Below are 21,422 nucleotides of genomic sequence, written 5' to 3' on the forward strand. Positions count from 1 at the left end.
GAAAACAATTTTTAGAACTGGCACGAAATGCTGACTTCTTCAGAGCTGCAGGGAGAAATCAGATTCACTTCAGTCTAAAACACAACCATTTGCTACTACTGTTCCTGTACACATTACATGAAAGTACTTAATTCCAAAAGCCACATAATTAAGCTAAAATATAGCTAAAACTACTTCTTCAAAACAGATTCCTTTGTCAAATTTAACATTTTAAAATAAAATCGAAGTAAATAAGCAGGAACAGTTTATTGTGATACCAGCAGCTTTACCCTTCTCGAGTAATACGGAGTTCTCTAAATCTGTTTCTTTTTTTTACTTGCCAATTTAAATACTTCATTAATATCATTACTTTTACAAGATTTCTTTAGTATCTGCATCTTTTCAACTGATTTAACACAAAAACAGAAGGAAAAGAACAAATTCTTGGAAACAAAAGGAGTTGCATCATGCAAATGTATTCTTTAATAGAAAGTAAGAAAAACCTCCCTACTGACCTTTAATCAGAATGAGGAAAAAAAGAGGAGTATCACAGCTCTTTGTTCCATTTGGTAAGATTTAAAGATCCATCTATGCATGTATAAGCACAGAACACAGTTTTAGTCACACTGGAACTACCTAAGCAGAGATTTTATGTTCCATAGTTTTTACATGCATTCCATCCTCGGTGCGCTGATTTATAGTACAGGGATTCTGTTCATTTACAGCAGTTTTAATTTAAGAATATACCATAAGCCAACTTAGAAACATCCATCAGTTGCTAACAGAAAGAACCACAGGAAGGTCTCACAACAGGCTACTAAAACATTAAAGGTTTTTTAAATCACAGTTTTCAAATATAAAAATCAGATTTTCCCCTACAACTGAAATATATTTACAGGAACATTTTTAAAAGATGGTCTCTAATTCAGATCTAATCACTGTCATCTGAACCACCTTCAGACCCCTCATCATTGGATCCTTCTGGTTCAGATTCGTTACCAGATCCTCTGCCAGAACCCTCATTGTCAGATCCTCTCTCAGAATCTCTGTCGGAGTCAGCACTGCGAGAAGCTGGGCGAGACTCATTTTCTGAACCACCAGAACGACTTCTCCCCGACTGCACAGACTCGTTGTCAGACTGCTCCGAATCTGACTGCCTCCTTTTCCTGGCCGATCTGTCACTGTCAGAGTCTTCCTCAGATGGGTGGACACTGGACCTTCTCGGACTACCTGCCTCACTACCAGATTTGTTTCTGTTATCAGAATCACTATCAGAAACAATGCGCTTACTGTGCTGCTGTTCCCCATCATCTGAATCGCTGTTGCTATTCCTAGCACGTCTGTAGGGGGAAAAAAAAAAAGGCATTAAAAGATGTTATCTTTAGCTTAAAAACAAAAAGAGACACCTGGATTTGAGTAATGCTAGTTTTATCTGAATGGGAAGAATGAGTGGAATTAATCTGCAATGGAAAGTGATACTCTGACTACAATGAAAAGCTTCTCATAATCTTCTCATTGCCTTATTAATATTGCAGCTCCTACTGAAAGCATGCACTGAAACATCAGTACAAAGTTAATTAAGATTCTCACCCCTCATCAGCAATTTTGAGTTTATCCTCATCAGAAGAATCATCACTTGATGAAATGATGGCTTTTGATTTGATCTTCCCTTTCATTGAAGGAGGCAGACGTTCTGGTTTGGGCTGTAGAGGTTGAATTAAAAAAACAGGTTGCTTGTTCATGTGGCTGGTTAAAGTACAGCCCAAATGTAGAAACAGACTCAGAAAACCAAACATGCTTGTAAGAATTTTCCATTTACAATCACTTAATTCTACATGGCTTCAGAAATATCCTTTTTATCCCTGAAGCAGCAATAGCAGCAGTGAAGGAGGATAAAAATAAGCTCAGAGGTAGTTACAACATGAAGCTTTGTAATTTTCAACATTAAATAAATCTCTTGACAAGAGTAATGCTGAATTTCAAATGCATACTTAGAAAGTGATGCATTTACTCAGGGTTTAACTTACAGCCTTCTTTTTCTCTGCTTTGGGTGGACGTCGTTTTTTAGGTCTTGGCCCATTTTCATGTTCTTCATCATCACTCCCCTCATCTGCCTTCTGGGGTCTTAAAACAGAAACATATTTTATAGGATTTAAGGCGTAACATCACAGAAAAACTTGACATATGCAGAAACATAGTCTCAAGAAATGTCCAGTTTATCACGTGTTACTCAGTTTTTCCTCAGAGAAGTCTCAAGCATCAGTTACCTCCTCCTCTTCTTCTTCTTCCTCTCACTCTCCTCCTCTTCCCCATCTTGTTCACTTCCACTGCCCTTCCTCTTCTTTTTCTTTCTAGATATGGGCAAATCTTCATCACTGTCATCATTGACGAACTCATCAAATTCCCCTGCTCCTTTTTTGGAACGCTATAATAAATAAAAGTCCCATATTACAGCCCATTATTCACCTTCCAGTTAAAAGGCTGTCAAAAATTAAATTCAAAACAGGAACTTTATCTGAACACATTTTCAAAGATATGAAAATACAGACATTATTATGCCAACTTTCCCATAGTCTCTACACTGATATAATTTAGGAACTGATTCCAAATTCACATAAAATAATCCTCTTCTGTTATTTTAACATTTGAATAGGGCAGATTTTGGGATGCCTCCATGCTGGAACTTTTAAGTATTAGCTTCCAATTATTAAATCTGAGTATTAAACCTGTGCAAGGTCACTCAGTAGCACCTAGGAACTTGAAATTAAAAACCTGTGCTATTGCAAGAGACCATATAAAGAGGTGAAAATGAAAGAAATTAAAAAATAAGGAAAAAAAAAAGCATTGTGTTCTACCCTGCCTCCACCGCCACCACGTTTTTTCTCCTTTGATCCTTCTACTTCACCAGTGAACATCAGAATATTCTTGGTTTTCTCCACATATTGAGCTCTTTGTTCCAGAAGTTTCTTCTGTTCTTCTTTTTCTCTTAAACGCTTCTCTTCCTGAAACAAAAAGAAAATAAAACATTACTACTGTATATGCAGCATTGTGGTGATTATAATCACAGGCGTATTTGCTGACAGGAAATTGGGAAGCTGACTTTTGACAGACTACGTCATAGCATAAGGTCCACATCATGGGAAATAGAAGTTGTTTTCTACAAGCCCATGCTAGAGTAGGCAAAAGTCTGCAAGAGCTGTCGCACCAAGTGCTTCCTCATTCAACCTGTTCGTACAGAAATCTGGTGGCAGAGCTTCTGGGAAACTAATTTTATTTCATTTTAAAAATAAAAACCTAGTTCTGAGATGATGGGGAAGAAACAGTTATCACCTGTCAGCTATAAAATTCTCTGCTAGCTCTTTAAGTAAGAAAAATGGGTACTAGATGTTTTATCTGTAATGCCAGATACCACCACAGAGCAACAACAGCATACGTAATTATAATATGTATACTTTTGAAAAGTAAAGCATACTTAAAAAAATATATAGTATATGAATATAACAGAATAAAACCTGTTCTTTAAGTAGCTTTTGGCGAAGCAGCTCCTTTTCTTGCTCTTGCTTTGCACGCAGCTCCCTCTCTTCTTCATCCTGCTTGCGTGCCCGAGCTACATGGTACTGGGCTTGACTCAGTAAATCAGAGCATTGCCTGTAACATGCAATGTTTTCAAGTAAAGGAAGGTGACAGACACATACTACAAGAATAAACAGTCCTATAAAAGGCATGCATCACATTATGTTCATATCACCAACAAACAAAAAAGCTACTTAAAATAGCATAAAATAAGAATAGTACAGATTTTAAGTAAATTAAGCACTTTCTAGTAAGCTAATTTTTCTTCCAATGTACAATATTAGAACATACTGCTTTGTGCTTACAATTTAGCTAGTTCATATACAGAAAAAAACCACATGAACATCAAAAGAATCATCCCAACTAATTCAGACAGATTTGGAAGTATAGTTAATAACAACTTGTATGTAACCACAACATACTAGCAAATATAAGCAGGAGAGTAGGTAGAAATTCTATCTTAAAAATACTCAACTGTGTAAAAAGTTTAGGTTGCATAAAGTGTTCAAGTCTCATGAAACATTAAAGGAATGCACTTTCAATACCATTTTAGCTAATATTACAATGACAGTTCTTTTATTATTACAATTTTCTTGTCTCTACAAAGTGTTTTAATGATGCCCATTTAAGATGCCCAGTGCATGATGGTCAACAGATGTTACCTGCATATAGCTATAAAAAAATCTTAGAAGAATGTTCAATAAATGAAACTTAGGACATACTGAGCGAAACCCTAAGAAATAAGCTTACAGTGAAAATGGTTTGAGTAGGCTTGTGTAAAAGCTCATTACCCTGAGCAAAAGTTAAAGCAGACTAGTCTCCGCAAACCAAAACCTTTTCATGTTTCAGTAACTGTTCCATGCAACCACCCACGAACTACCCCAAAAAACCTCCATGAAATCAATCTCATTGTTTGATTACCAAGTTTAAAGTCAAAACAGTGAAGACTAGAGATGTTTAAGTAAATGTCTCTGCACTCTCATTGATGGAAATTTTGCCATCAAAGCAGTGTCGCGTTTTGCAGGCTCCACCTAATAGCAGACATCACAAGCTGAGGCGCATAGGCTACACAAAAATGTTAGAAAGTGAAGACAGGGAGGAATCCTGCACTTGTTTTTCTACCGTTCTAAGAAATTCCCATTTGAAATTTAGGAATCCAGTTTTAGTATGGAAAAAAAAACAAAACCAAACCAAGACAAAAATATTCTACTTGGTATCTGAATGAAGGATTTGTTTGTGGTTTAGTTGTTTGGGGCTTTTTTACCTGGCTTCCGTAGCAGCAAGTGCCAAATCAAATCTCATCTTGTCACCTACTTTACTTAAGTAACTGAAGTATCTGGAGGAAAAAAACAACAAACAAAAGCAAGCAAATATAGCTTTACTTACATGTTTATTGCAATTTTGCCTTAAAACAAAGCATTTACACTTCTGAATGAGAATCCTCTAAAACTCAGCAGATGAAGAAACTTCACCGATTTTCCTTGTGTGCAGCCCCTTTTAATACAACAGTATAAAAGTACATTCAAAGTTCTCCAAACATGAAACATTTAAAACCACTCCAGAGCAGAACAAAAAGACAGAAACATTCTGTCTTATTAAGAATTAAATCTTAAGAATTAAGATTGCATTTACTGCTTCCAAGCAATGAGGACATTGGTGACCCCAGTAGGTTTATTCCTTATCTGTCATAGCTTAAGTGCCTGAAACCAGCACAGGGAAAGAAAAATTTATTTAAAAAACCCCTTCCTGAACAGGCTCCTTGAACCTACCTGACAGGCTCTTGTGAATGTGACAAGCCTTCAAGTAGGTGGGTAAGCCATGATGACCAGAGTTCTGAAAGCAGCCTCTCCAACCCATTTAAACAGCTTTCTAATTTTCAAGGTTAACAGTATCCTCCCACATTCCAAAGACATTTTAAATGACCCCATTTTGTGCTACTCTGAACTCAAATACTTGTGCATATGAAGAAAGTAATTCCTCACTCAAGTTTTAGATTATGGAACATATTTTCCAAGATGTGATAGATACCTAAATTTTTAGTTAATGGGTAAAAATAAAAGCTTTCATGCCACTTTCTCAAGATAATAAATAACAAGCTAACTTGGATTCAAGTTAGAATTTGTGTTCAAACATTTAGTCTGCATTATGTAAAGCACTGGAATTGTGAAATGCTTGCTTGTATGAAAGACTTGCCTTACTTGACAAAATTACCGAAAAGCACTATCTACCCTCCACATAAAAACAGAGCTAAGAATGCATAAAGCAAGCATCAACTACACTTAGGAGCAGAATAAGTGACTGAAACTTTCTGTTCAATAACAGCAATAATTGCATTGGATTAATAAAAGTTTTCTGACCAGATTTTCAGAGAACTAAAAGATCTGAAACACACTTAAGGAACCGCTTCTGTTCTTGAGCCATGAAAACACTTTGGCTTTACTTGGCAAAAGGAGAGTGAAATTAGTTATCAAGGATTACCAGTAATTAATTAAATGACTTATATAAATAGATATTGTTTTGAGCCTTACAGTTTATTTTGAAGGAAATCAAAGTAGTAAAGAGTATTGACTGAATATCTTCAACATTTTTTCAACTATGCTATTCCAGGAAGAAGTACATCTTGGTCACAGTAATACAAAACACTTAGAGAAATACATTTTGGCCACCTGGCCAAACACAACTCGCTCCAGCACAAAGCCTGAATGCACAGTTTTGTCAGGCCCAATCCTTGTTTTCCTGCTAGAAACTCCAGAACTGCATAGTGTTTCACAGGAGATGATTGCTCTTCTAACCAGACTTAAGATTTATAATGCAAATTCACAGTAAAGGAACAACAAAATAGATTTTAATAATTAGAAATAAGTCATCTTTACCTGTGGGCTAGCTCCAGTTCCTTCACAGCATTAAGGACCTCCTTTAGATTGCTTTTTTCATCCTTCAGGACAGAGGTAGCTAGTCTTTGTAGCACTAAAGCCACATTAAACATAAGGACTGTGTCACTGGGCGCTACATGCCTGGCCTGTCAATGAAAACCATGCTTTAAAATATGGTACAGAGAATAAGCATCATCCCACACTACTGAATTTAAAGACACACATGTTGGTTTATATTTGTACCTTTAACAAAGTTTGCTTGCACTCCTGTAATTTGCCACACTTGAAGAGAGCCCGGGCCAAATACAACAATACTTCTGTATTTTGATGCTTATAGAACTTTCGAAGGCAGTTTTCGTACTGAAATGAGACAAAAAGAAATTCAAAGTAAGAGGTGACAATGGTTATTTTAGTGAGCTAACTCCAGCACCTGTTTCTATGCCCAAAAACCATTACTGCTAATGTACAATGCACTAAATTACTGCCTTTTTTTTAAAGAAGCATGTTCTGCTAAATGGATGCTTCCTTTTCACTGATCAGAAAACTGTTTCTGCTATTCCATAGCAAAACCCTGATTTTTCTGGAAACTGGCAGCAGTCCAGGAGGCTCTGCGAGTTTTAAAATACAGTAGGATACTTTGCAAGTACCATCTATTGTAATAAAATCCAACAAAACTGACTCATTTTAAGAGCACTCAATTATTCTCTGCAGCATGTGGAAGAAGTCTATTTTCTTTATTCATACAAGATAAGTTACAAAGTGAAATATATTTAATATAGCAATTCCATATATCTGACGCAATTAGTTAAAAAAACCCCACACTTTTCTAATAAATCAACATCAGATTTGTCCTCTCCACCTAGCTGAGTAACTTGGCATGCCAAGGGGTATCTGGTTGTTCTAAAACGTAAAATTAGACTTGTCACTATAGATTCTGTGGGGCTAGAATTAAAAGCTTCAAGCAGTGATGAAACATTTCCTTTTCATTAACAAGCATCTGCTGTTTGACATACTCTTTTCTCAAGGAATCATTCAACCTTTCTGAACTTCTAAAATAGTAAGAAATACTAAAATAGTAAGAAATTTTTATTTCCAGCTCAAATACAGACACTGCCCTGAACCGTAAAGCCTGAAGTCACTACTCTTGGATCACACTGTTTTGTGAGCGAACAATTTTCACTCAGCTTTATTGTAAAAGATTTTGTATTTAGCTTAAGTCTTCCCCAGATTTGTATGCTCTATGATAGAGAACTCACTAGAGTAGTTTTTGTGGCTGCAGTTAAGCTAGGGTATTAAATACAATTAATTTCCCTTTGAGTCCAATATTGTGGCTTGTACTGACTGCATAGCAAAACTCATGGAACAAAACACCTCAGTGAATAAACACTTTTCTATTAACAGTTTTACTTAAACACATTAGTAAGTGAATACAGTATTCTTCGAATAAATCAAAAGGTGAAAGTGATACCCAATTTCCCATTGTAACTGACTGGTTAAACATTGCTAAAATTAGACTTTTCATTAGGCTCTTTGTCAATAAAAGTGAGAAGGTGTTAAGAAAACAAACAGACCCCATTCAAACATAACAATGAATCTCATTTTGTTACCAGAACTTGTTCACTGGAGGATAGCAACTACTCAGGTCTTGATCAGTTAAGAAAGGCTCTGGCATCTCAACCTTATAACCATCACAAAAAGCTCTAAGATGCCTCTGAATTACATATTTTTGAACCTCAATGTGAGGTCAGTCTTACTGAAGCACATTTGTTCTGAGCTTCTGTCATGTCCCACAATTTTAGGTATTTTTCCTTTTCTTTTTTCCTTTCTGTTTTTGTAAGCTTACTTCTATGCTTTTGATCAACTAATTGAGTCAATTGAGTTACAAGAGGTTGATACTTGGAAGCTGGCTTGCTTAAGCAGGTTGAACTAGATGACATCAACAGATTTCTTCCAATATCAATTACCTTGTGATGTTAGCTGTGGTGAAGGAAATCATGGCACATTCAGCTCTTCAGACATCTGACTGTTATTTATACAATCATTATCAAGAACAAAAATAGGAAGTGTCGCTATTTAAAAAATCCCAGCAGAAAACTGTATTTGCTTACTTCACTAACATCTGAATTTAAATCACATACAGTAACTATACTGACCTAAACCTCTCCAACTAAAACTTAATTCAAAGACCATAATGCTAAGCCAATTATGGTTTGACTCTGCTACCAAAAAAAAAAAAGTCTACAAGTTGGTAGGTACCTTGTTCCCCCTTATCCACATTTGGCAGTGTTTTTAAACCTAGACTTGACAGCCAATGGCAAGCTAGAAACAGAACTTTAGCTTTTAAAATGTTATTCAGAAACTTTTGCAGCTGCTAGGACAGCAGAGAAACATCCAGAAATCATCTAACCCAACATACTACGTAGTCCAATTTAGAGATGTTACCATCTGCACAGCACTGATGTACTGTTTCTGTTCTACGTAGATATGTGCCAAATTCAGCCACACATCACTGATATCTGCTGTTGCCTCTCTCACTTGGGCAAAAACATCACGAGCTTCACGGAAATATCCTTTGTGTGCCAAGACAGCTCCTAAGGGGAAAGTAATATGTACATCATAAGCTTCCAGGTTCATGGACTATGTCCTTCTACCAAAGAAAATGAAACATTGCCTGAATAAAGTTACCCATCAAAAACTAAGTGTGATAGCTGCCATGCAAAAGCTATTCTTTCCTGTGCTCCAGTATGCAGCATTCAGGGCCTGCAAAATCAATTCTACATTAAAGCATGAAATATAAGAATATCAACACCTCTGAAGGAAAACAGAGTCTAATATTCACCTATGCCATTAGCAGCATACAAATTTTTTGGATCATTTCTGAGTACTTGCTTGTAGATTGCTAATGCACGGTCTTGATGACGCTTCTCCTACAGAAAAAATAACATCCCAATTATTACTCATTTCTATAATAGGGTATGGCAAGATCTACGTGGAGGTTTTGTGTACTATAAGATGCCAACCAGGCATCAAGAAAAGGTTTGAGTAGCTAACAGCATATAAAAATTAAATAACACCATACACAGGGCAGAAAGATGCATATTACCTTTTCTCTGTCTCTTGTGGGTTGATGAAGAGTCTGCAACCAGACATTGCCAAGAGCCAGCATGGAGTAAGTATCATTTTGTGTGGAGGGCTGTTTCAATATTCTTTCAAATTTCTTCTGTCCTGGACCCCACTCTTGTTTAGCCAAGTGAAGATTGCCAATCAGAGACCAGGCATCCGGATGGTCCTAAATAGAAAAATAAAAACCACTCTAAGTTGCAAAAGCACCATTTTCACTTGCAAGCTTACTTTTCCAAGTATAACATGCTGTTTTTCTTAAACAGAATTCCATACTAAAAAACAAATAAAAAATAAACCCCTAAAAACCAAAGCACATAGTAGATTACGGTAGCTCCCTCCTAATTCATATGAATAAACAAAATGAAAATGCAACAAAAGGGAAATAAAATTTTAAGTTAATATTTCAAGTGTTTTAAAACTTTGGGTTACAAACCTGATTTATCTGAAGTGCTTCTTTAAACCAATCAGAAGCCTCATAAAAGTTTCCTTTATCCCTAGCCATAGCTCCCAAGCGTAAGTAGCCTAAAATAAAAATAGAAAATAATACAAAACTCAGGAAACAGGTTAAAGTCATCTCAAACAAAGAATTTCAAAAGCAATCTTTTCCTTGATCAGCTAAGGACAGCAAACATTAAGACACCCTCCATATTCTACTCATATTGAGACACACCACGTGAAGAGGAAAGCTCATCCACAATAGCGATACAGAAGTTGCAGATTTCTAACAGTTAAAGTAATGTAAGTTCTTTTAATTGGTTTCCTAAGTTAAAGACAATTGAGAAACCTCAGAGGAAGGATACATCAGTTACATAATTTTCTGCATTTCAATTTAAACAACTCTCCCATCTCCACACGGTTTGAGAAAAGTACCAGCTAGCAAGGTGACAACAGAAAACAAGCAGGGAAAAGGCTATAGATTAGGCTGGGGCATTCTGTGTGCTGCAGCTTGCTGAGCAAGGGCTACCAGCTCATCTTTGCAGAAAATATCACATGGCAGCTACCTGGGGGCAAGACAAAGAGCCGAGTGAGGACTAAAAACAGGTGCACCATAGAAGTTGCGCTGAGACCCTCAACAGCATTTTGTCCCTGAAGGAAGGCCAAAGTCCAAGACATAAAGTGATTCTCCCAAAGGGTCTCTCACTACCCACGTAGGTAGAGCTACAGAGCCTGGGCATACCAATTCGATGGCCTTGACTGCATCTGAGTGCTGAAGTGCTAATGCTTTGGTGGGGGTGCAGAGCAAGTAAGCAAAGGCATGCAAATCTAGAGAAGCTAATATTGCCAGATTTCTGGAGTATAGTATGATTTATGTAATAACAAGAAGGCTTGAAGCTGGAGATTAGACTGTAAGGATGATGCTGGCCTAAAAAAAAAAACAACAAAACAAACAAAAACCTGCTATGAAATAAAGATAGACACAAGGAGATCAGAAGACACAGAAAATGGGAAGGGTTTTGGGTATTGTAAGGAGGACTGTTCAAATAAAATACCAAATGTTTCTTACAATCAACATAATTAGGATGTTCTCTTAAAATGTTTTTATACAGCTTTTCCGCTTCATGAAATTCACACATAGCCTCATATAGTCTGGCAAGGTTATAGGACGTTGTTACAGAGATAGCATTGTAGTAATGCTCATCATGTTCAGCTTCTGCTTTCGCACGATCCAGTGATGCCAAAAAATATTTCTAAAGTATAAAAAGAAAAAAGAATGAAGCAGTCCAGAATATTCTTGAAGGAAACCTGGGGGAATTCAACTCAAACTCAGAGTAATTATATACCTTTGCTTCTCCCAGGTTTCCCAGCCTGAAGTGCAAAGCACCCACATTATTCAGTATCTCTGGTGGGACATCAGCCTGTACTTTCTCTTGAAGAATGCGTGTAGCTGTACCATAGGCTGAAAGAGCACCCTTCACAAGGAGAGAGAAAATGGATAAAAGCATTAAGAGAATGAGCTCTGTATGCTCTTATGCAAAGCACACAATTTACCCAGTGTATATTAATAAATACCTGTATATCGGTCTGTTCAAGAATTTGGGCTAGCTCAATCCATGCCTCTACATCATCAGGATACTGTTCTGTGACTTTTTTTAGATGTCCCTGAAAACCAGCAGAAAACAATTATGCCTCTTTGTGGACACATAAACTGTTTAAAGGAAAAAAAATCAAAATCAAAAGAGTAAAGGTATTAACCTTGATACTAAAAAGATATAAAGGACTGCAAAAGAAACTATCCTAAACATCTGCACAATTTGGTCACAAAAAATTGCATTAGTTTCCTTCCTTTGTTACTATATATTCCTGTAGAACGTAACACATTATGTGTACATATTTTCTTAAGCTTAAAGTCTTAGAGAAACAGAAACTACTACAACACGGGAAACTAGTTTAACAGTGATGTCTACAATTTTTTTGCATTTATTTACCTGAGATTTTAAAAACCATTTCATTCCATATAAACTAAGATATTTTCTTTAAATTACTAACTAATTTGCTGTCTTCAGGAAATCACTGGCTAATTTACCATCTTCAGAGAATTTTAACATATATAGGAAGAATTCTGCCCTTTTTATACTACTAAATACAAGCATGAGGCTGGGGCTCCTCTAAGTTCCTGGACTTGCCTTAGCTAGAGCCCAGTAAGAGCCCCCGGTTCTGTCCGGAAGTGGTGACTCTCCACAGTTCAGAGGATCTCCCTCATGACAACCAATATTAAATATTCTACACCAACAGCCAAGTAATCCCGAGTTTCATGCAACACAAGATACAGCACAATTTTCAAGCTCTAGTCTTGTACGTAAAAGTATGATGCTGGCAGAAGCAAAACTCACCTTCGCAATGTCCCGTTTCTCCTGATCTTCTGAAGCCGCATAAAGAGATCCAAGGATTTTCATAGTCTCATAATTGTTAGGATAGGCTTTCAAAACTTTTTCAAAGCATTGAGATGCATTCTCTTTGTCCCCTCGATAAATGTACATTTGCCCCAACCCAAAAAATGGAAGTACAAAAGAAGATGAAGCAAACTGAGTGGCCTGGTAATAATACTGGAAAGCTTGATCATAATCTTCCTGTTAAAAAGAAGTGAATGACAGGTAGTATATTCACAGGTAAGCTTTGTATAAACTTTTATAACACATACTTTTAACTGTAATCTCAAAGGAGGATTTTAAAAACTGCCCTACCTGTACATGAAAAGACCTAGCCAGCTGATAACAACTCTCTGCCTGCATTGCTTCAACTTCTGTATTATGGAAAGCATGAAGAGCCAAGTGTTGTACTTTACCATAGTCCTGAAAAAAAGGAAGTTACATGAAATTTAAAAACCTTAATTATTTATGGCAAAGTGATTTACTACTTAAACAAAGACAGCTTGAAAAGACAAGAAAGCTTTAGCCACAGCACTGACTAAATTATGACATTTAATTTTAGTGGTTATTGTTCATTTTTTTTCCTCTATCTCGTATTTTAAAGTATGGATGGCTAGGGGGAATCAGGTGGGATGACACCCAAACCAAAAAACAGACCAATCAAAAAACCCCCCATCTAAAACCCCAAATGAATTCAGGACACAAAGGCCACCTTGAATTAAGAAATAAGTGTACCTTTTTCTGGCTTTCTTGAAAAACATTTATATACAATTTAAACTTGTCCACCTAAATTAACAGTTCCATGTTAGACACCACTTTGCCTGATGAAATGAGACTGAATCTAACATCAGAATCCTTGCTGCTGTTCAGATTTATCAAGTATCTAACTATAAAATCCCATAGACTTTTTACCTTTTTGAAGAAGAAGTGATTAGCCAAGTGATTCAACACCATTGGATTACTGGGATCAATTGTGTAAGCCCTAGAGAGGAGTTGAACGCCATTCTTGATGGAATCAGCCTAAATAAAACATTGACAGGTATTAACAGCATCTCAATAGCTCTATCTTATTAACACCTTCAAAACTATTCTTCAATCTGCACTGCTGCAGGAAATCTGACAAAACCTTGCTGGGCTCACAGAAAAAGTAAATTCAGCTATTAGCTTTTCTCCCTGCAGCATACAGATGGAAAATGGAAAATCAGGCCCCTAGACAGGGATGGAAAAAAGCAGAGCAGGGGAAAATAAAAATGCAACCTTTAATCTTGGTGTCCTTTGACATTTCACACTCACACCCCAAAATCCTTCCTTCTACTGTCTGATGTTCCTAGCTCCTGCTTGGTGTCAGTTTCAACCTTTTACACAATTAATCCAACAGTGAAATGAAAATATTCACATACTTGAATTATAAAATGAATTTCAGATGCTGAATTAAGAGCTACTAGAACTTAAGTTCTAACTGAAAATGGCAGAAGTTTGTGGTATTTACACAGGGATATCATTATATCAACTTCATTATTTCTGAAGAAATTTTAAAGAAAGTTTTCCATGGATACAAATTTTACCTACCAACAATTTCAAACACGTAACTGACAAAATAGTTGCCATTTATTTGGAACATCCATGAAATCTGTATCACAAGCATGTCAACTTAATTCTGTATTTATTTCTTAACAGAAACACCACAAATGGTATCTAATAATCATGTAACATCTGTGCTTTACTTTGCAATTATTATCACCAGAAAGCTATCTTATTGAACAGATCAGGTTTTATGAGGTTGAGACATTAGACGAAGTCAAACAGACAGTGAAAAAAACACAGTACAAGTTGTGAAAACACAAGTAGAAAGGCACAGGTGATACGTTTCTTACAAAGAACACAAAACATGTTTGTGTGGTTCAGCTTTTAATCACAGCTTTTGAAAGCCTAAGGTGAGTGTGCTCATCCCTTGACTTCAGTCAAAACCCTTCAGGAAAAAAAATAGAAAGGACTATACCAGGTTTCATTATTTTCTCACCCATAAAATTACTTATTAAAATCTGACTTAAGGGATGTATGTGTTCTACAGATAGCACAATGCACAAAGTTTAGTGACACACAATTATTTATATGTATTTTTTTTATTAATGGCCCATCCTCCAATGATAACTTCCTCAGCACAGATTACCCATCTCAGATCTTATGATCCCAACTAAGATAAATGAGCATATATATTTTAGTAGTGATACAACATCTGGAGAGGTAGGATCACCACTTTGCTGTGGTTTCATCAGCCTAGTTCTAATTTTTTTTTTGCCTACTCCCTGTTTTACCATGTGGCATACATGCAATGTAGCTTGGATACATCTTTAACACTTGTTTGGAAAGCTTACATTCCTTAAAGCCCAGGACTAACCCCCTGGGACTATATCTCAGGAGTGATATTTTGAAATCAGCACTTTTTGATTTTTTTTTTTCCAGTGACATGAATTCACATGGATATCTCACCAGGGGTTTTTATTATTTTAATTAATATTGTTAACCTAGCACTGCTTTTCTTAACACCTTTACGAGAAAGAGAGTTTAAGATTTTAACAACAGAAGAAAGCTATTCAGAATGTGGTGCTCACATAACAAGTATATACCTATATCATTATTCAGTAGTGATACAGACCTAAAACGATTTAACCACAAAAGTTGTTGCCCCATTTAAAACATGGACTAAGCTTCGAAGGCTAAAAAGTTTTTCAGATAAGAAGTAAACAGAGTACGGATTCTTGTTAAGCCAGACACACCTCTTTATTATTGAGTTCCAGAACAGCCAGTCCAACCAAAGCCCCAACGCATTTTGAATTCAGTTCCAGAGCCCTGCTGAACGCTAAGCGAGCTTTTTCCAACTTGTTCAGTTTCACGAAGCAGTGGCCCATACCTAATCGAACCTCAGCTAGAGAGCAAAATGACACCATTAAGAATCCCAAAATTTCAACTTTAAGACTCTTTTTTACATTCTGGACATCAATTAAAGTAAAAGCAGAATTTTTAGTATTTCTTTAAAACTGGTAAATCCATCTAACTACTTGCTGGCTTTAAAGGCAGCCTCCCACACATGGAAGCAAAACTAACTTTAACAGATTAGTAAGACTTTGTTTCTTCATCCACCCCAGAACACTGGCCTAGTATCTCCAAAAGACACTGATAAAGTAAATAAAAACCAGCTATTATGGAAATTTATTTAAAAGTTAAATAAAGACATTAAAAAATGCCAGATCAAAGAACTGGAAATTTCTTAGGCAGGGGAAGTTCACCCAAGACTAGACAGCCTTCAGAAATCACAGACAAGTAAGTTAGCTCATATGATCAACTGATTCACTGCTAACAAAATGCTGTTTATCAACCTCTAAATTCCATGATCAAATGAAATGAATTTACATCATACTGCCCTTTCAGACTACTTGTGAACTAAGAATGAAGTTATTTATGAACAGCAATGTGTGTCTGTATGAAAAGGGAGAGTAAATCAGAGAATCATAGAATAGTTAGGGTTGGAAAGGACCTTAAGATCATCCACTTCCAACCCCTGCCACAGGCAGGGACACCATACACTAAACCATGTCACCCAAGACTGTCCAACTTGGCCTTGAACACTGCCAGGGGTGGAGCATTCACAATTTCCTTGGGCAACCCATTCCAGTGCCTCACCACCCTCACAGTAAAGAGCTTCTTCCTTACATCTAACCTAAGGTAAGGCTTGCATTTCTAAATGCACTTTTGCAGCAATGATTCTTGCACTAAACCAGACTGCAGAGTACACATCAACTTAGTAATAAATTTTTGTCCAGATGGGTTATGGTTAAGTATACCACATCTCTCAAGAGACTTCAGAGTATTTGCGATTCTAATGCAAATACCCTGAACTAGTATCTTCAAATCACATGCAACACTTTTTCAGCCATTACTAATAGCATTTCCAGATTTTTGCATTAAGAAAAATCATACAACACCAGGAAGGTCAAATCATGTACTATAAGAATTTTAATTTTCCTCTCTTGTTTCACTATTAATACTAACATGTAATTTCTTAATCCTTATTCCAAAAGCTCAGAGACAGATTCTGCAAGTCTTTAACAAGTCAGTTGCCCAAAAATTTTTACTTCTCTTACATACATCTTCTCATTTCAAATAATTATTTTCAAAAGGTAATAATTAGAAAAAATGAGAAGTATTTTTCCTAAACACAACTACCTTCTCTAACAATTAAGAAACAATTCAACAAACACCTTAACTCCTCCATAATGAGAGTCGGGTCTTTTTTTGACAGCCTGGGTACTTGAATTAGGAGGACTTGAGTTAGTTTGCAAGGACAGCAAATACTTCCTCTCACAAATACTTTCTGTGTTACCTGGGCAACCTGGATTGGTACGCAATGCTTTCTTGTAGTAGGCGAGGGCTCCTCTATAATCTTTCTTGTTGAAAGAAATGCATGCTTTACCTGTTAATAACATACCAGTTACAAATAAATCAGAACTATAAACAAAGCAGTTACAAATCAGAAGCTCGTAAGTATTAAAGTTGTACTGTGCTGATTTTCAAAAGTTACAGTTAAAATCAGAAAATTAAGACAACTACAACTTAAAATTTATGACGATGTCAAGCATATGGGAAAAAAAAATCAAACATGGGAATATACTAAGTTACTAAATTTACTTTTTCATGGGTTTCTGCAGAAATTTAAGTTTTTCCTGGTCCAGAGGAAAGACACTTACTAAAACTAGATTAATTAACGAAGAAATTAAAATCCATGTGTTACAGCCCATCACTACTGTTATCGTCACCTTCAATAGTCTACAGCTTCACTTACACCATCAGGGAAATACCAGTACTTGGACTGGATATATACCCATGGGTCTCAGAAGATGCTAGCTAACAATATACTTCTTCCTAGCTCTTTCATACTCCCACACACATACTCCCCAGGTTTAAATCCCTGTCATGTGTTTCTGGTCAAAAGTGCACACTTCTTGATCACATTCTCATCTCACATATGTAGTCTTCTTAAGCACGTGATTCATTCCAAAACTGGAGAGACCAAGCTTTTACACAAATACCCACAAACCCATACCGAGAAGGGCAGGAATATTATTTGGAGACTGGTTGAGCACGAAGTGGAACTGTGCATCAGCCTGGTCCATCTTATCTCCTTCAAGCAGACAAAAGCAGGCTCTTCCCAACAAGTGATTCTAGATAAGGAAAAAAATTGTGACATGTTTAATCTTTGTAAAATATGAAGAATTAGACTACCTGGAATATTAACTGGCTATGCCATAATGTTTTCTATGATTAATTTATTTCTCTTACATCAGGAAGAAAAATAAAACAAAAAAGGTCTTTATTATCCACTTCTGAAGTTCATATATTATCAAGATAGTAACAACCAATCCTTCCTCCCCAACGAACCAGTTGACTGACATAGTTTATCAGGTGTCCCAAGCCAGAGATAATTATTCCTGGTGGCACTGTGCACAGTTCAGATACTTAGAAGTTTTGCCTATATATGCTACACTTAGAGATTTTAAAGCCTAAGCAGTTTGTATTTTCCTTTTAGTAAATCAATACTTATTTTCTTTAAAAATACATATTTTTAAATTACCTAGTGACTGTAAACTGACTTTGGTTTTTACCTGATCATACATGATAATTTTGTCAGCCATAGTATACAACAATGTAGCTTGCGTGATGAGCTCCTTCTTGTTATCTTTGTTCTTCTCCTTCCGAGCCTGCTGTACATAGTATGCTGCCAGAGTATCCAGACACGTCATTTGATCTTTTTCATGGTCTCTGTAGTCCAAGTTACCATCTATACGTGCAGCTTCCAACAGCTTCACAAAGTCTTCTGTTTTTCCTTGTTTGTAGTATTCCAGCTATAAAACAAATAGTTTTATCAGAGAATACTACCCCAGAGTAAGTAATATATCAAGTTGATGCTTCAGGTGCTTACACAGATTTTTTTTTCAAAATGCAGAAGTCAGACATAAACATATGGATAATCATACAAAGGCATTCCAATACCACAAAATATTTTCTGTCATCATCCCAACTTTGTATTTTTACATTAAAATACAAGAGTTACAACTATTTGTAAGTGAAAAATGCATTGGTTTTCCTCTGAACTTCTTTGACTTTTTGTGTATTTCACCATATCTATGGTATAGATATGGCACACTCCTCTTTTATGAAGTGCAAAATTATGGGTTAAGGGGAAAAAGATTCCCCCCCCCCAAAAAAAAAATCAAACTTAAAACTCAGGCCTCAAGCAGCACTGTTTCAAGAAAAAAAAAGGTGAAATTAAAATCTTTATATGCATATGTCAAATCCAAAATATCTGTCCTAGAACCAGCAATTGAATAACTCCATTCATTTCCTGTAGAGTTCAGTTATCCCTGGTCATAACAGTAAGCAAGTGGAAGTTATTATTTGAATATAATATTTAAATATATAATTTGTATATATACAAACCGCTAAGGCAATCCATATGTGCAGCTGAGTGTGTTCCTGTTTCAGTATACTTATAACTTCATCACCCTCAGGTAACTGATCGAAGTCAAGCTCAATAACCTAGAACCAAACAATACAGATTTTCTTTTTACAAAGCATTAACAATCATAGAGCTCAAAGGAAGCTGGACATGTCACAGCACAAACCAAACAATTATTTGTGTTTAAACAAGGTTATGAACAAAGAAGGAAGTGATAATGTACTGTATTCCGTACAAGCAAAAGTGATGGCTTTTCACAAATGTCAGAGAAAAGACAGCTCCATGCTTAGGATACTAGCTAGAGAGAATAAGCAGAAATACTTTCATATTAGTCATCTACATTACAATTTAATTTTAGAGCAAAGAAGAGGTGCAGTTGTTGTACCCAGGCTTGTACCCCAATTACCAGTGCAGGAACTCTTTCTCTAAAGACTGGATTAGAGCAATCCAGTTCATAAGGGCTTATAGTTTTGACTATGTAAAACTTGAGAGTACCAGCAAAAATATTTCTGTTGCTATTGGATCTCCTGTTTAACAGATAATGATGTTTTTAAATTTGGGCAACTCTCATTCACAATCTAAAATAATTATTAATGACAAATAGATATCAACAACACAGCAAATAAATATGGAAGTTAAAAAGGGCCGTTTAAAAAAAAAAAAAGGATTTTATAGCAATCTGGAAGTGATTAATTCAGAACTTCAGCATCCAAGTAGTCCTAGCCATAACTTGAACAGCAGCATCAAGAACAACTATTCATGTTGACACCTGACATAGAGATTTCTGTCACAGAATAAAAAGCCCCCCAACATGTAGCCTCCAGACAGCAAAGTACCTTTCTGAGACTTAACTCAATGGAAGTTATATGGAAATTTGTCAGAGTATGGATACATACATTCACAAAAACGCATTCTTCATCTTAGAGGCAGTATGTTTCATTACCTTATTCAGCTACAGTATTAATTTAGTACCTGCTATGGAATGATTTAATTTCAAACTTTGTAATACCCTGTGAATTTCCAAATACGTCTCTTAAGCGTTTTTAACCTTGGCTTGTGACAATCTACCTTAACTAAAGAAAAATCAAATAAATTTATAAACCCACACTGAAGTAACTTTGTAGAGTGGATCAACTGTCCTACCTGCGTCTATATGCTGATTTAGGAACATGCACACTATTTACAAATCAGCGCAGTCAGGAAAATCGGCATTTAACGAACTACGGAGAAAATTTAGCTGGACAAGGCCACCATACACAAGCCCAAACTGAAGATTAGACACTGCTTACAGCAGGGCCATCATTTCTGAGGGCTGCATATGCTTTAAGTATATATTATCGGAGAAGAGGCTGCCCCTTCCTCACCGACGTGGGGTGCCGAAAGATTCCCGATAGAATGCCTGCCCCCCGCGGCTCTCCGCCACCAGGAAGGCGCCAGGCAAGGACAGAGATAGCTGCTAGCAGACAGCAGACACCGTCCACCAGGTGAACCGAGATTTCAATTTCTCTCCGCAAAGCAATACACCTGTTTGAAGCAACTTCTTTCGCTGAGGGAAGGGAGCGCCCATCTCCCTCGAGCCCGAGACCTAACTACACGAGAAAGCGACTGCCGCCTGCGCCCCGTCACGCAGCACACAGCGCGCCCTCTCCTTTCTCCTCCTCGGGTCCAGACCGCACTAGCTCTACCCGCCAACCCCCGATTCACCTCATCAGTGTCCCGGAGAGGGATCTCAATAGACCCCCGCGACATGATGGCGACTCCACCACCGGCCGTGGCCACCACACGCGTACTTCCCCTCACAAGCACCGGCTGACCCGGACGTGCTCGGGCCAAGGCGAGGCGGGTGGGGGAGAAGGCTCCGCCCCCCGAGACGCGAAAAGCCAATCGCAGCGAGCCTCGAGGGTCACTTTGCTCCCGTGCGCTCTCGGGGTCCTGTTGCTACGGCAACGGCGGCCTCCCGGCCGCCCGTCAGCAAGGAACCAACCGAGCGGGCGGTGGGAGTGTTGTGTTTGGAGAAGTGAGGCCTCTGCTTAAAGAGGGAACAGGCTCCTCAGGATGGAGCGAGGCCTTCTCGGGGACTTGCACGGAGGTATTAGTCCCGTTAATTTCTACATATAGACCACTTACCTATAGAAATACATATAATACCCAGAAGTAAAGCTGTGCGTTTACACGCTCGTAAATTGAATAGACTTACACCTGGTTGTTCTCTGGTCTTCATACCATGACTCCCTTAGGCTGTGCCTCATCTCATGTTATTTTAAAATAAAGGTTTCTAACTAAGTGCATTAAAATGTGTGAATTTTTCCTGTCTTCATGGAAAACCAAACAGTGTGTAAATCCAAATGCATATCTGACTAACTTAGTGGTGTAAAATTGTTATATATTTACAAATTTTTTAGCCACAGTTGCCAAACTTTTCAAATTATCTGATTTATTTTTAATTAAAAATACTGAATCTGATAAAATTCTGAGTCCTGAATGTGGGCCTTG

General features: G+C 37.0%; 1 protein-coding gene across 1 annotated transcript; it reads right to left on the minus strand.

The window, feature by feature from the left end:
• Positions 1-423: 423 nt before the first annotated feature.
• CTR9 (CTR9 homolog, Paf1/RNA polymerase II complex component) lies at positions 424-20,750 on the minus strand. The gene is made up of 25 exons (XM_005141321.3): positions 20,634-20,750; positions 18,911-19,009; positions 18,076-18,315; positions 17,517-17,634; positions 16,797-16,886; positions 15,193-15,341; positions 13,328-13,435; positions 12,731-12,838; positions 12,380-12,616; positions 11,559-11,648; positions 11,330-11,458; positions 11,053-11,236; positions 9,982-10,070; positions 9,529-9,714; positions 9,265-9,352; positions 8,868-9,016; positions 6,669-6,785; positions 6,426-6,571; positions 4,817-4,888; positions 3,492-3,627; positions 2,835-2,981; positions 2,247-2,404; positions 2,007-2,103; positions 1,570-1,682; positions 424-1,319 (listed from the first exon to the last, which is right to left on the minus strand). Exons 1-25 carry the CDS (start codon positions 20,676-20,678, stop codon positions 911-913), a joined length of 3,504 nt encoding a protein of 1,167 aa, XP_005141378.1. The 5' UTR covers positions 20,679-20,750; the 3' UTR covers positions 424-910.
• Between the last annotated feature and the right edge of the window lie 672 nt (positions 20,751-21,422).

Source organism: Melopsittacus undulatus, chromosome 4, assembly GCF_012275295.1.
Source record: "Melopsittacus undulatus isolate bMelUnd1 chromosome 4, bMelUnd1.mat.Z, whole genome shotgun sequence".
NCBI lineage: Eukaryota > Metazoa > Chordata > Aves > Psittaciformes > Psittaculidae > Melopsittacus > Melopsittacus undulatus.

Excerpts from the sequence above, each read along its gene's own strand:
- CTR9 (XM_005141321.3), bottom strand. The coding sequence starts at position 20,678 with ATGTCGCGGGGGTCTATTGAGATCCCTCTCCGGGACACTGATGAG. Across the intron at positions 11,459-11,558 it reads TTGAACAGACCGATATACAG|GGTGCTCTTTCAGCCTATGG; the intron begins GTATTTATTAAT and ends CTCCTTGTGAAG. Across the intron at positions 10,071-11,052 it reads ACATCCTAATTATGTTGATT|GCTACTTACGCTTGGGAGCT; the intron begins GTAAGAAACATT and ends TTTTTATTTTAG.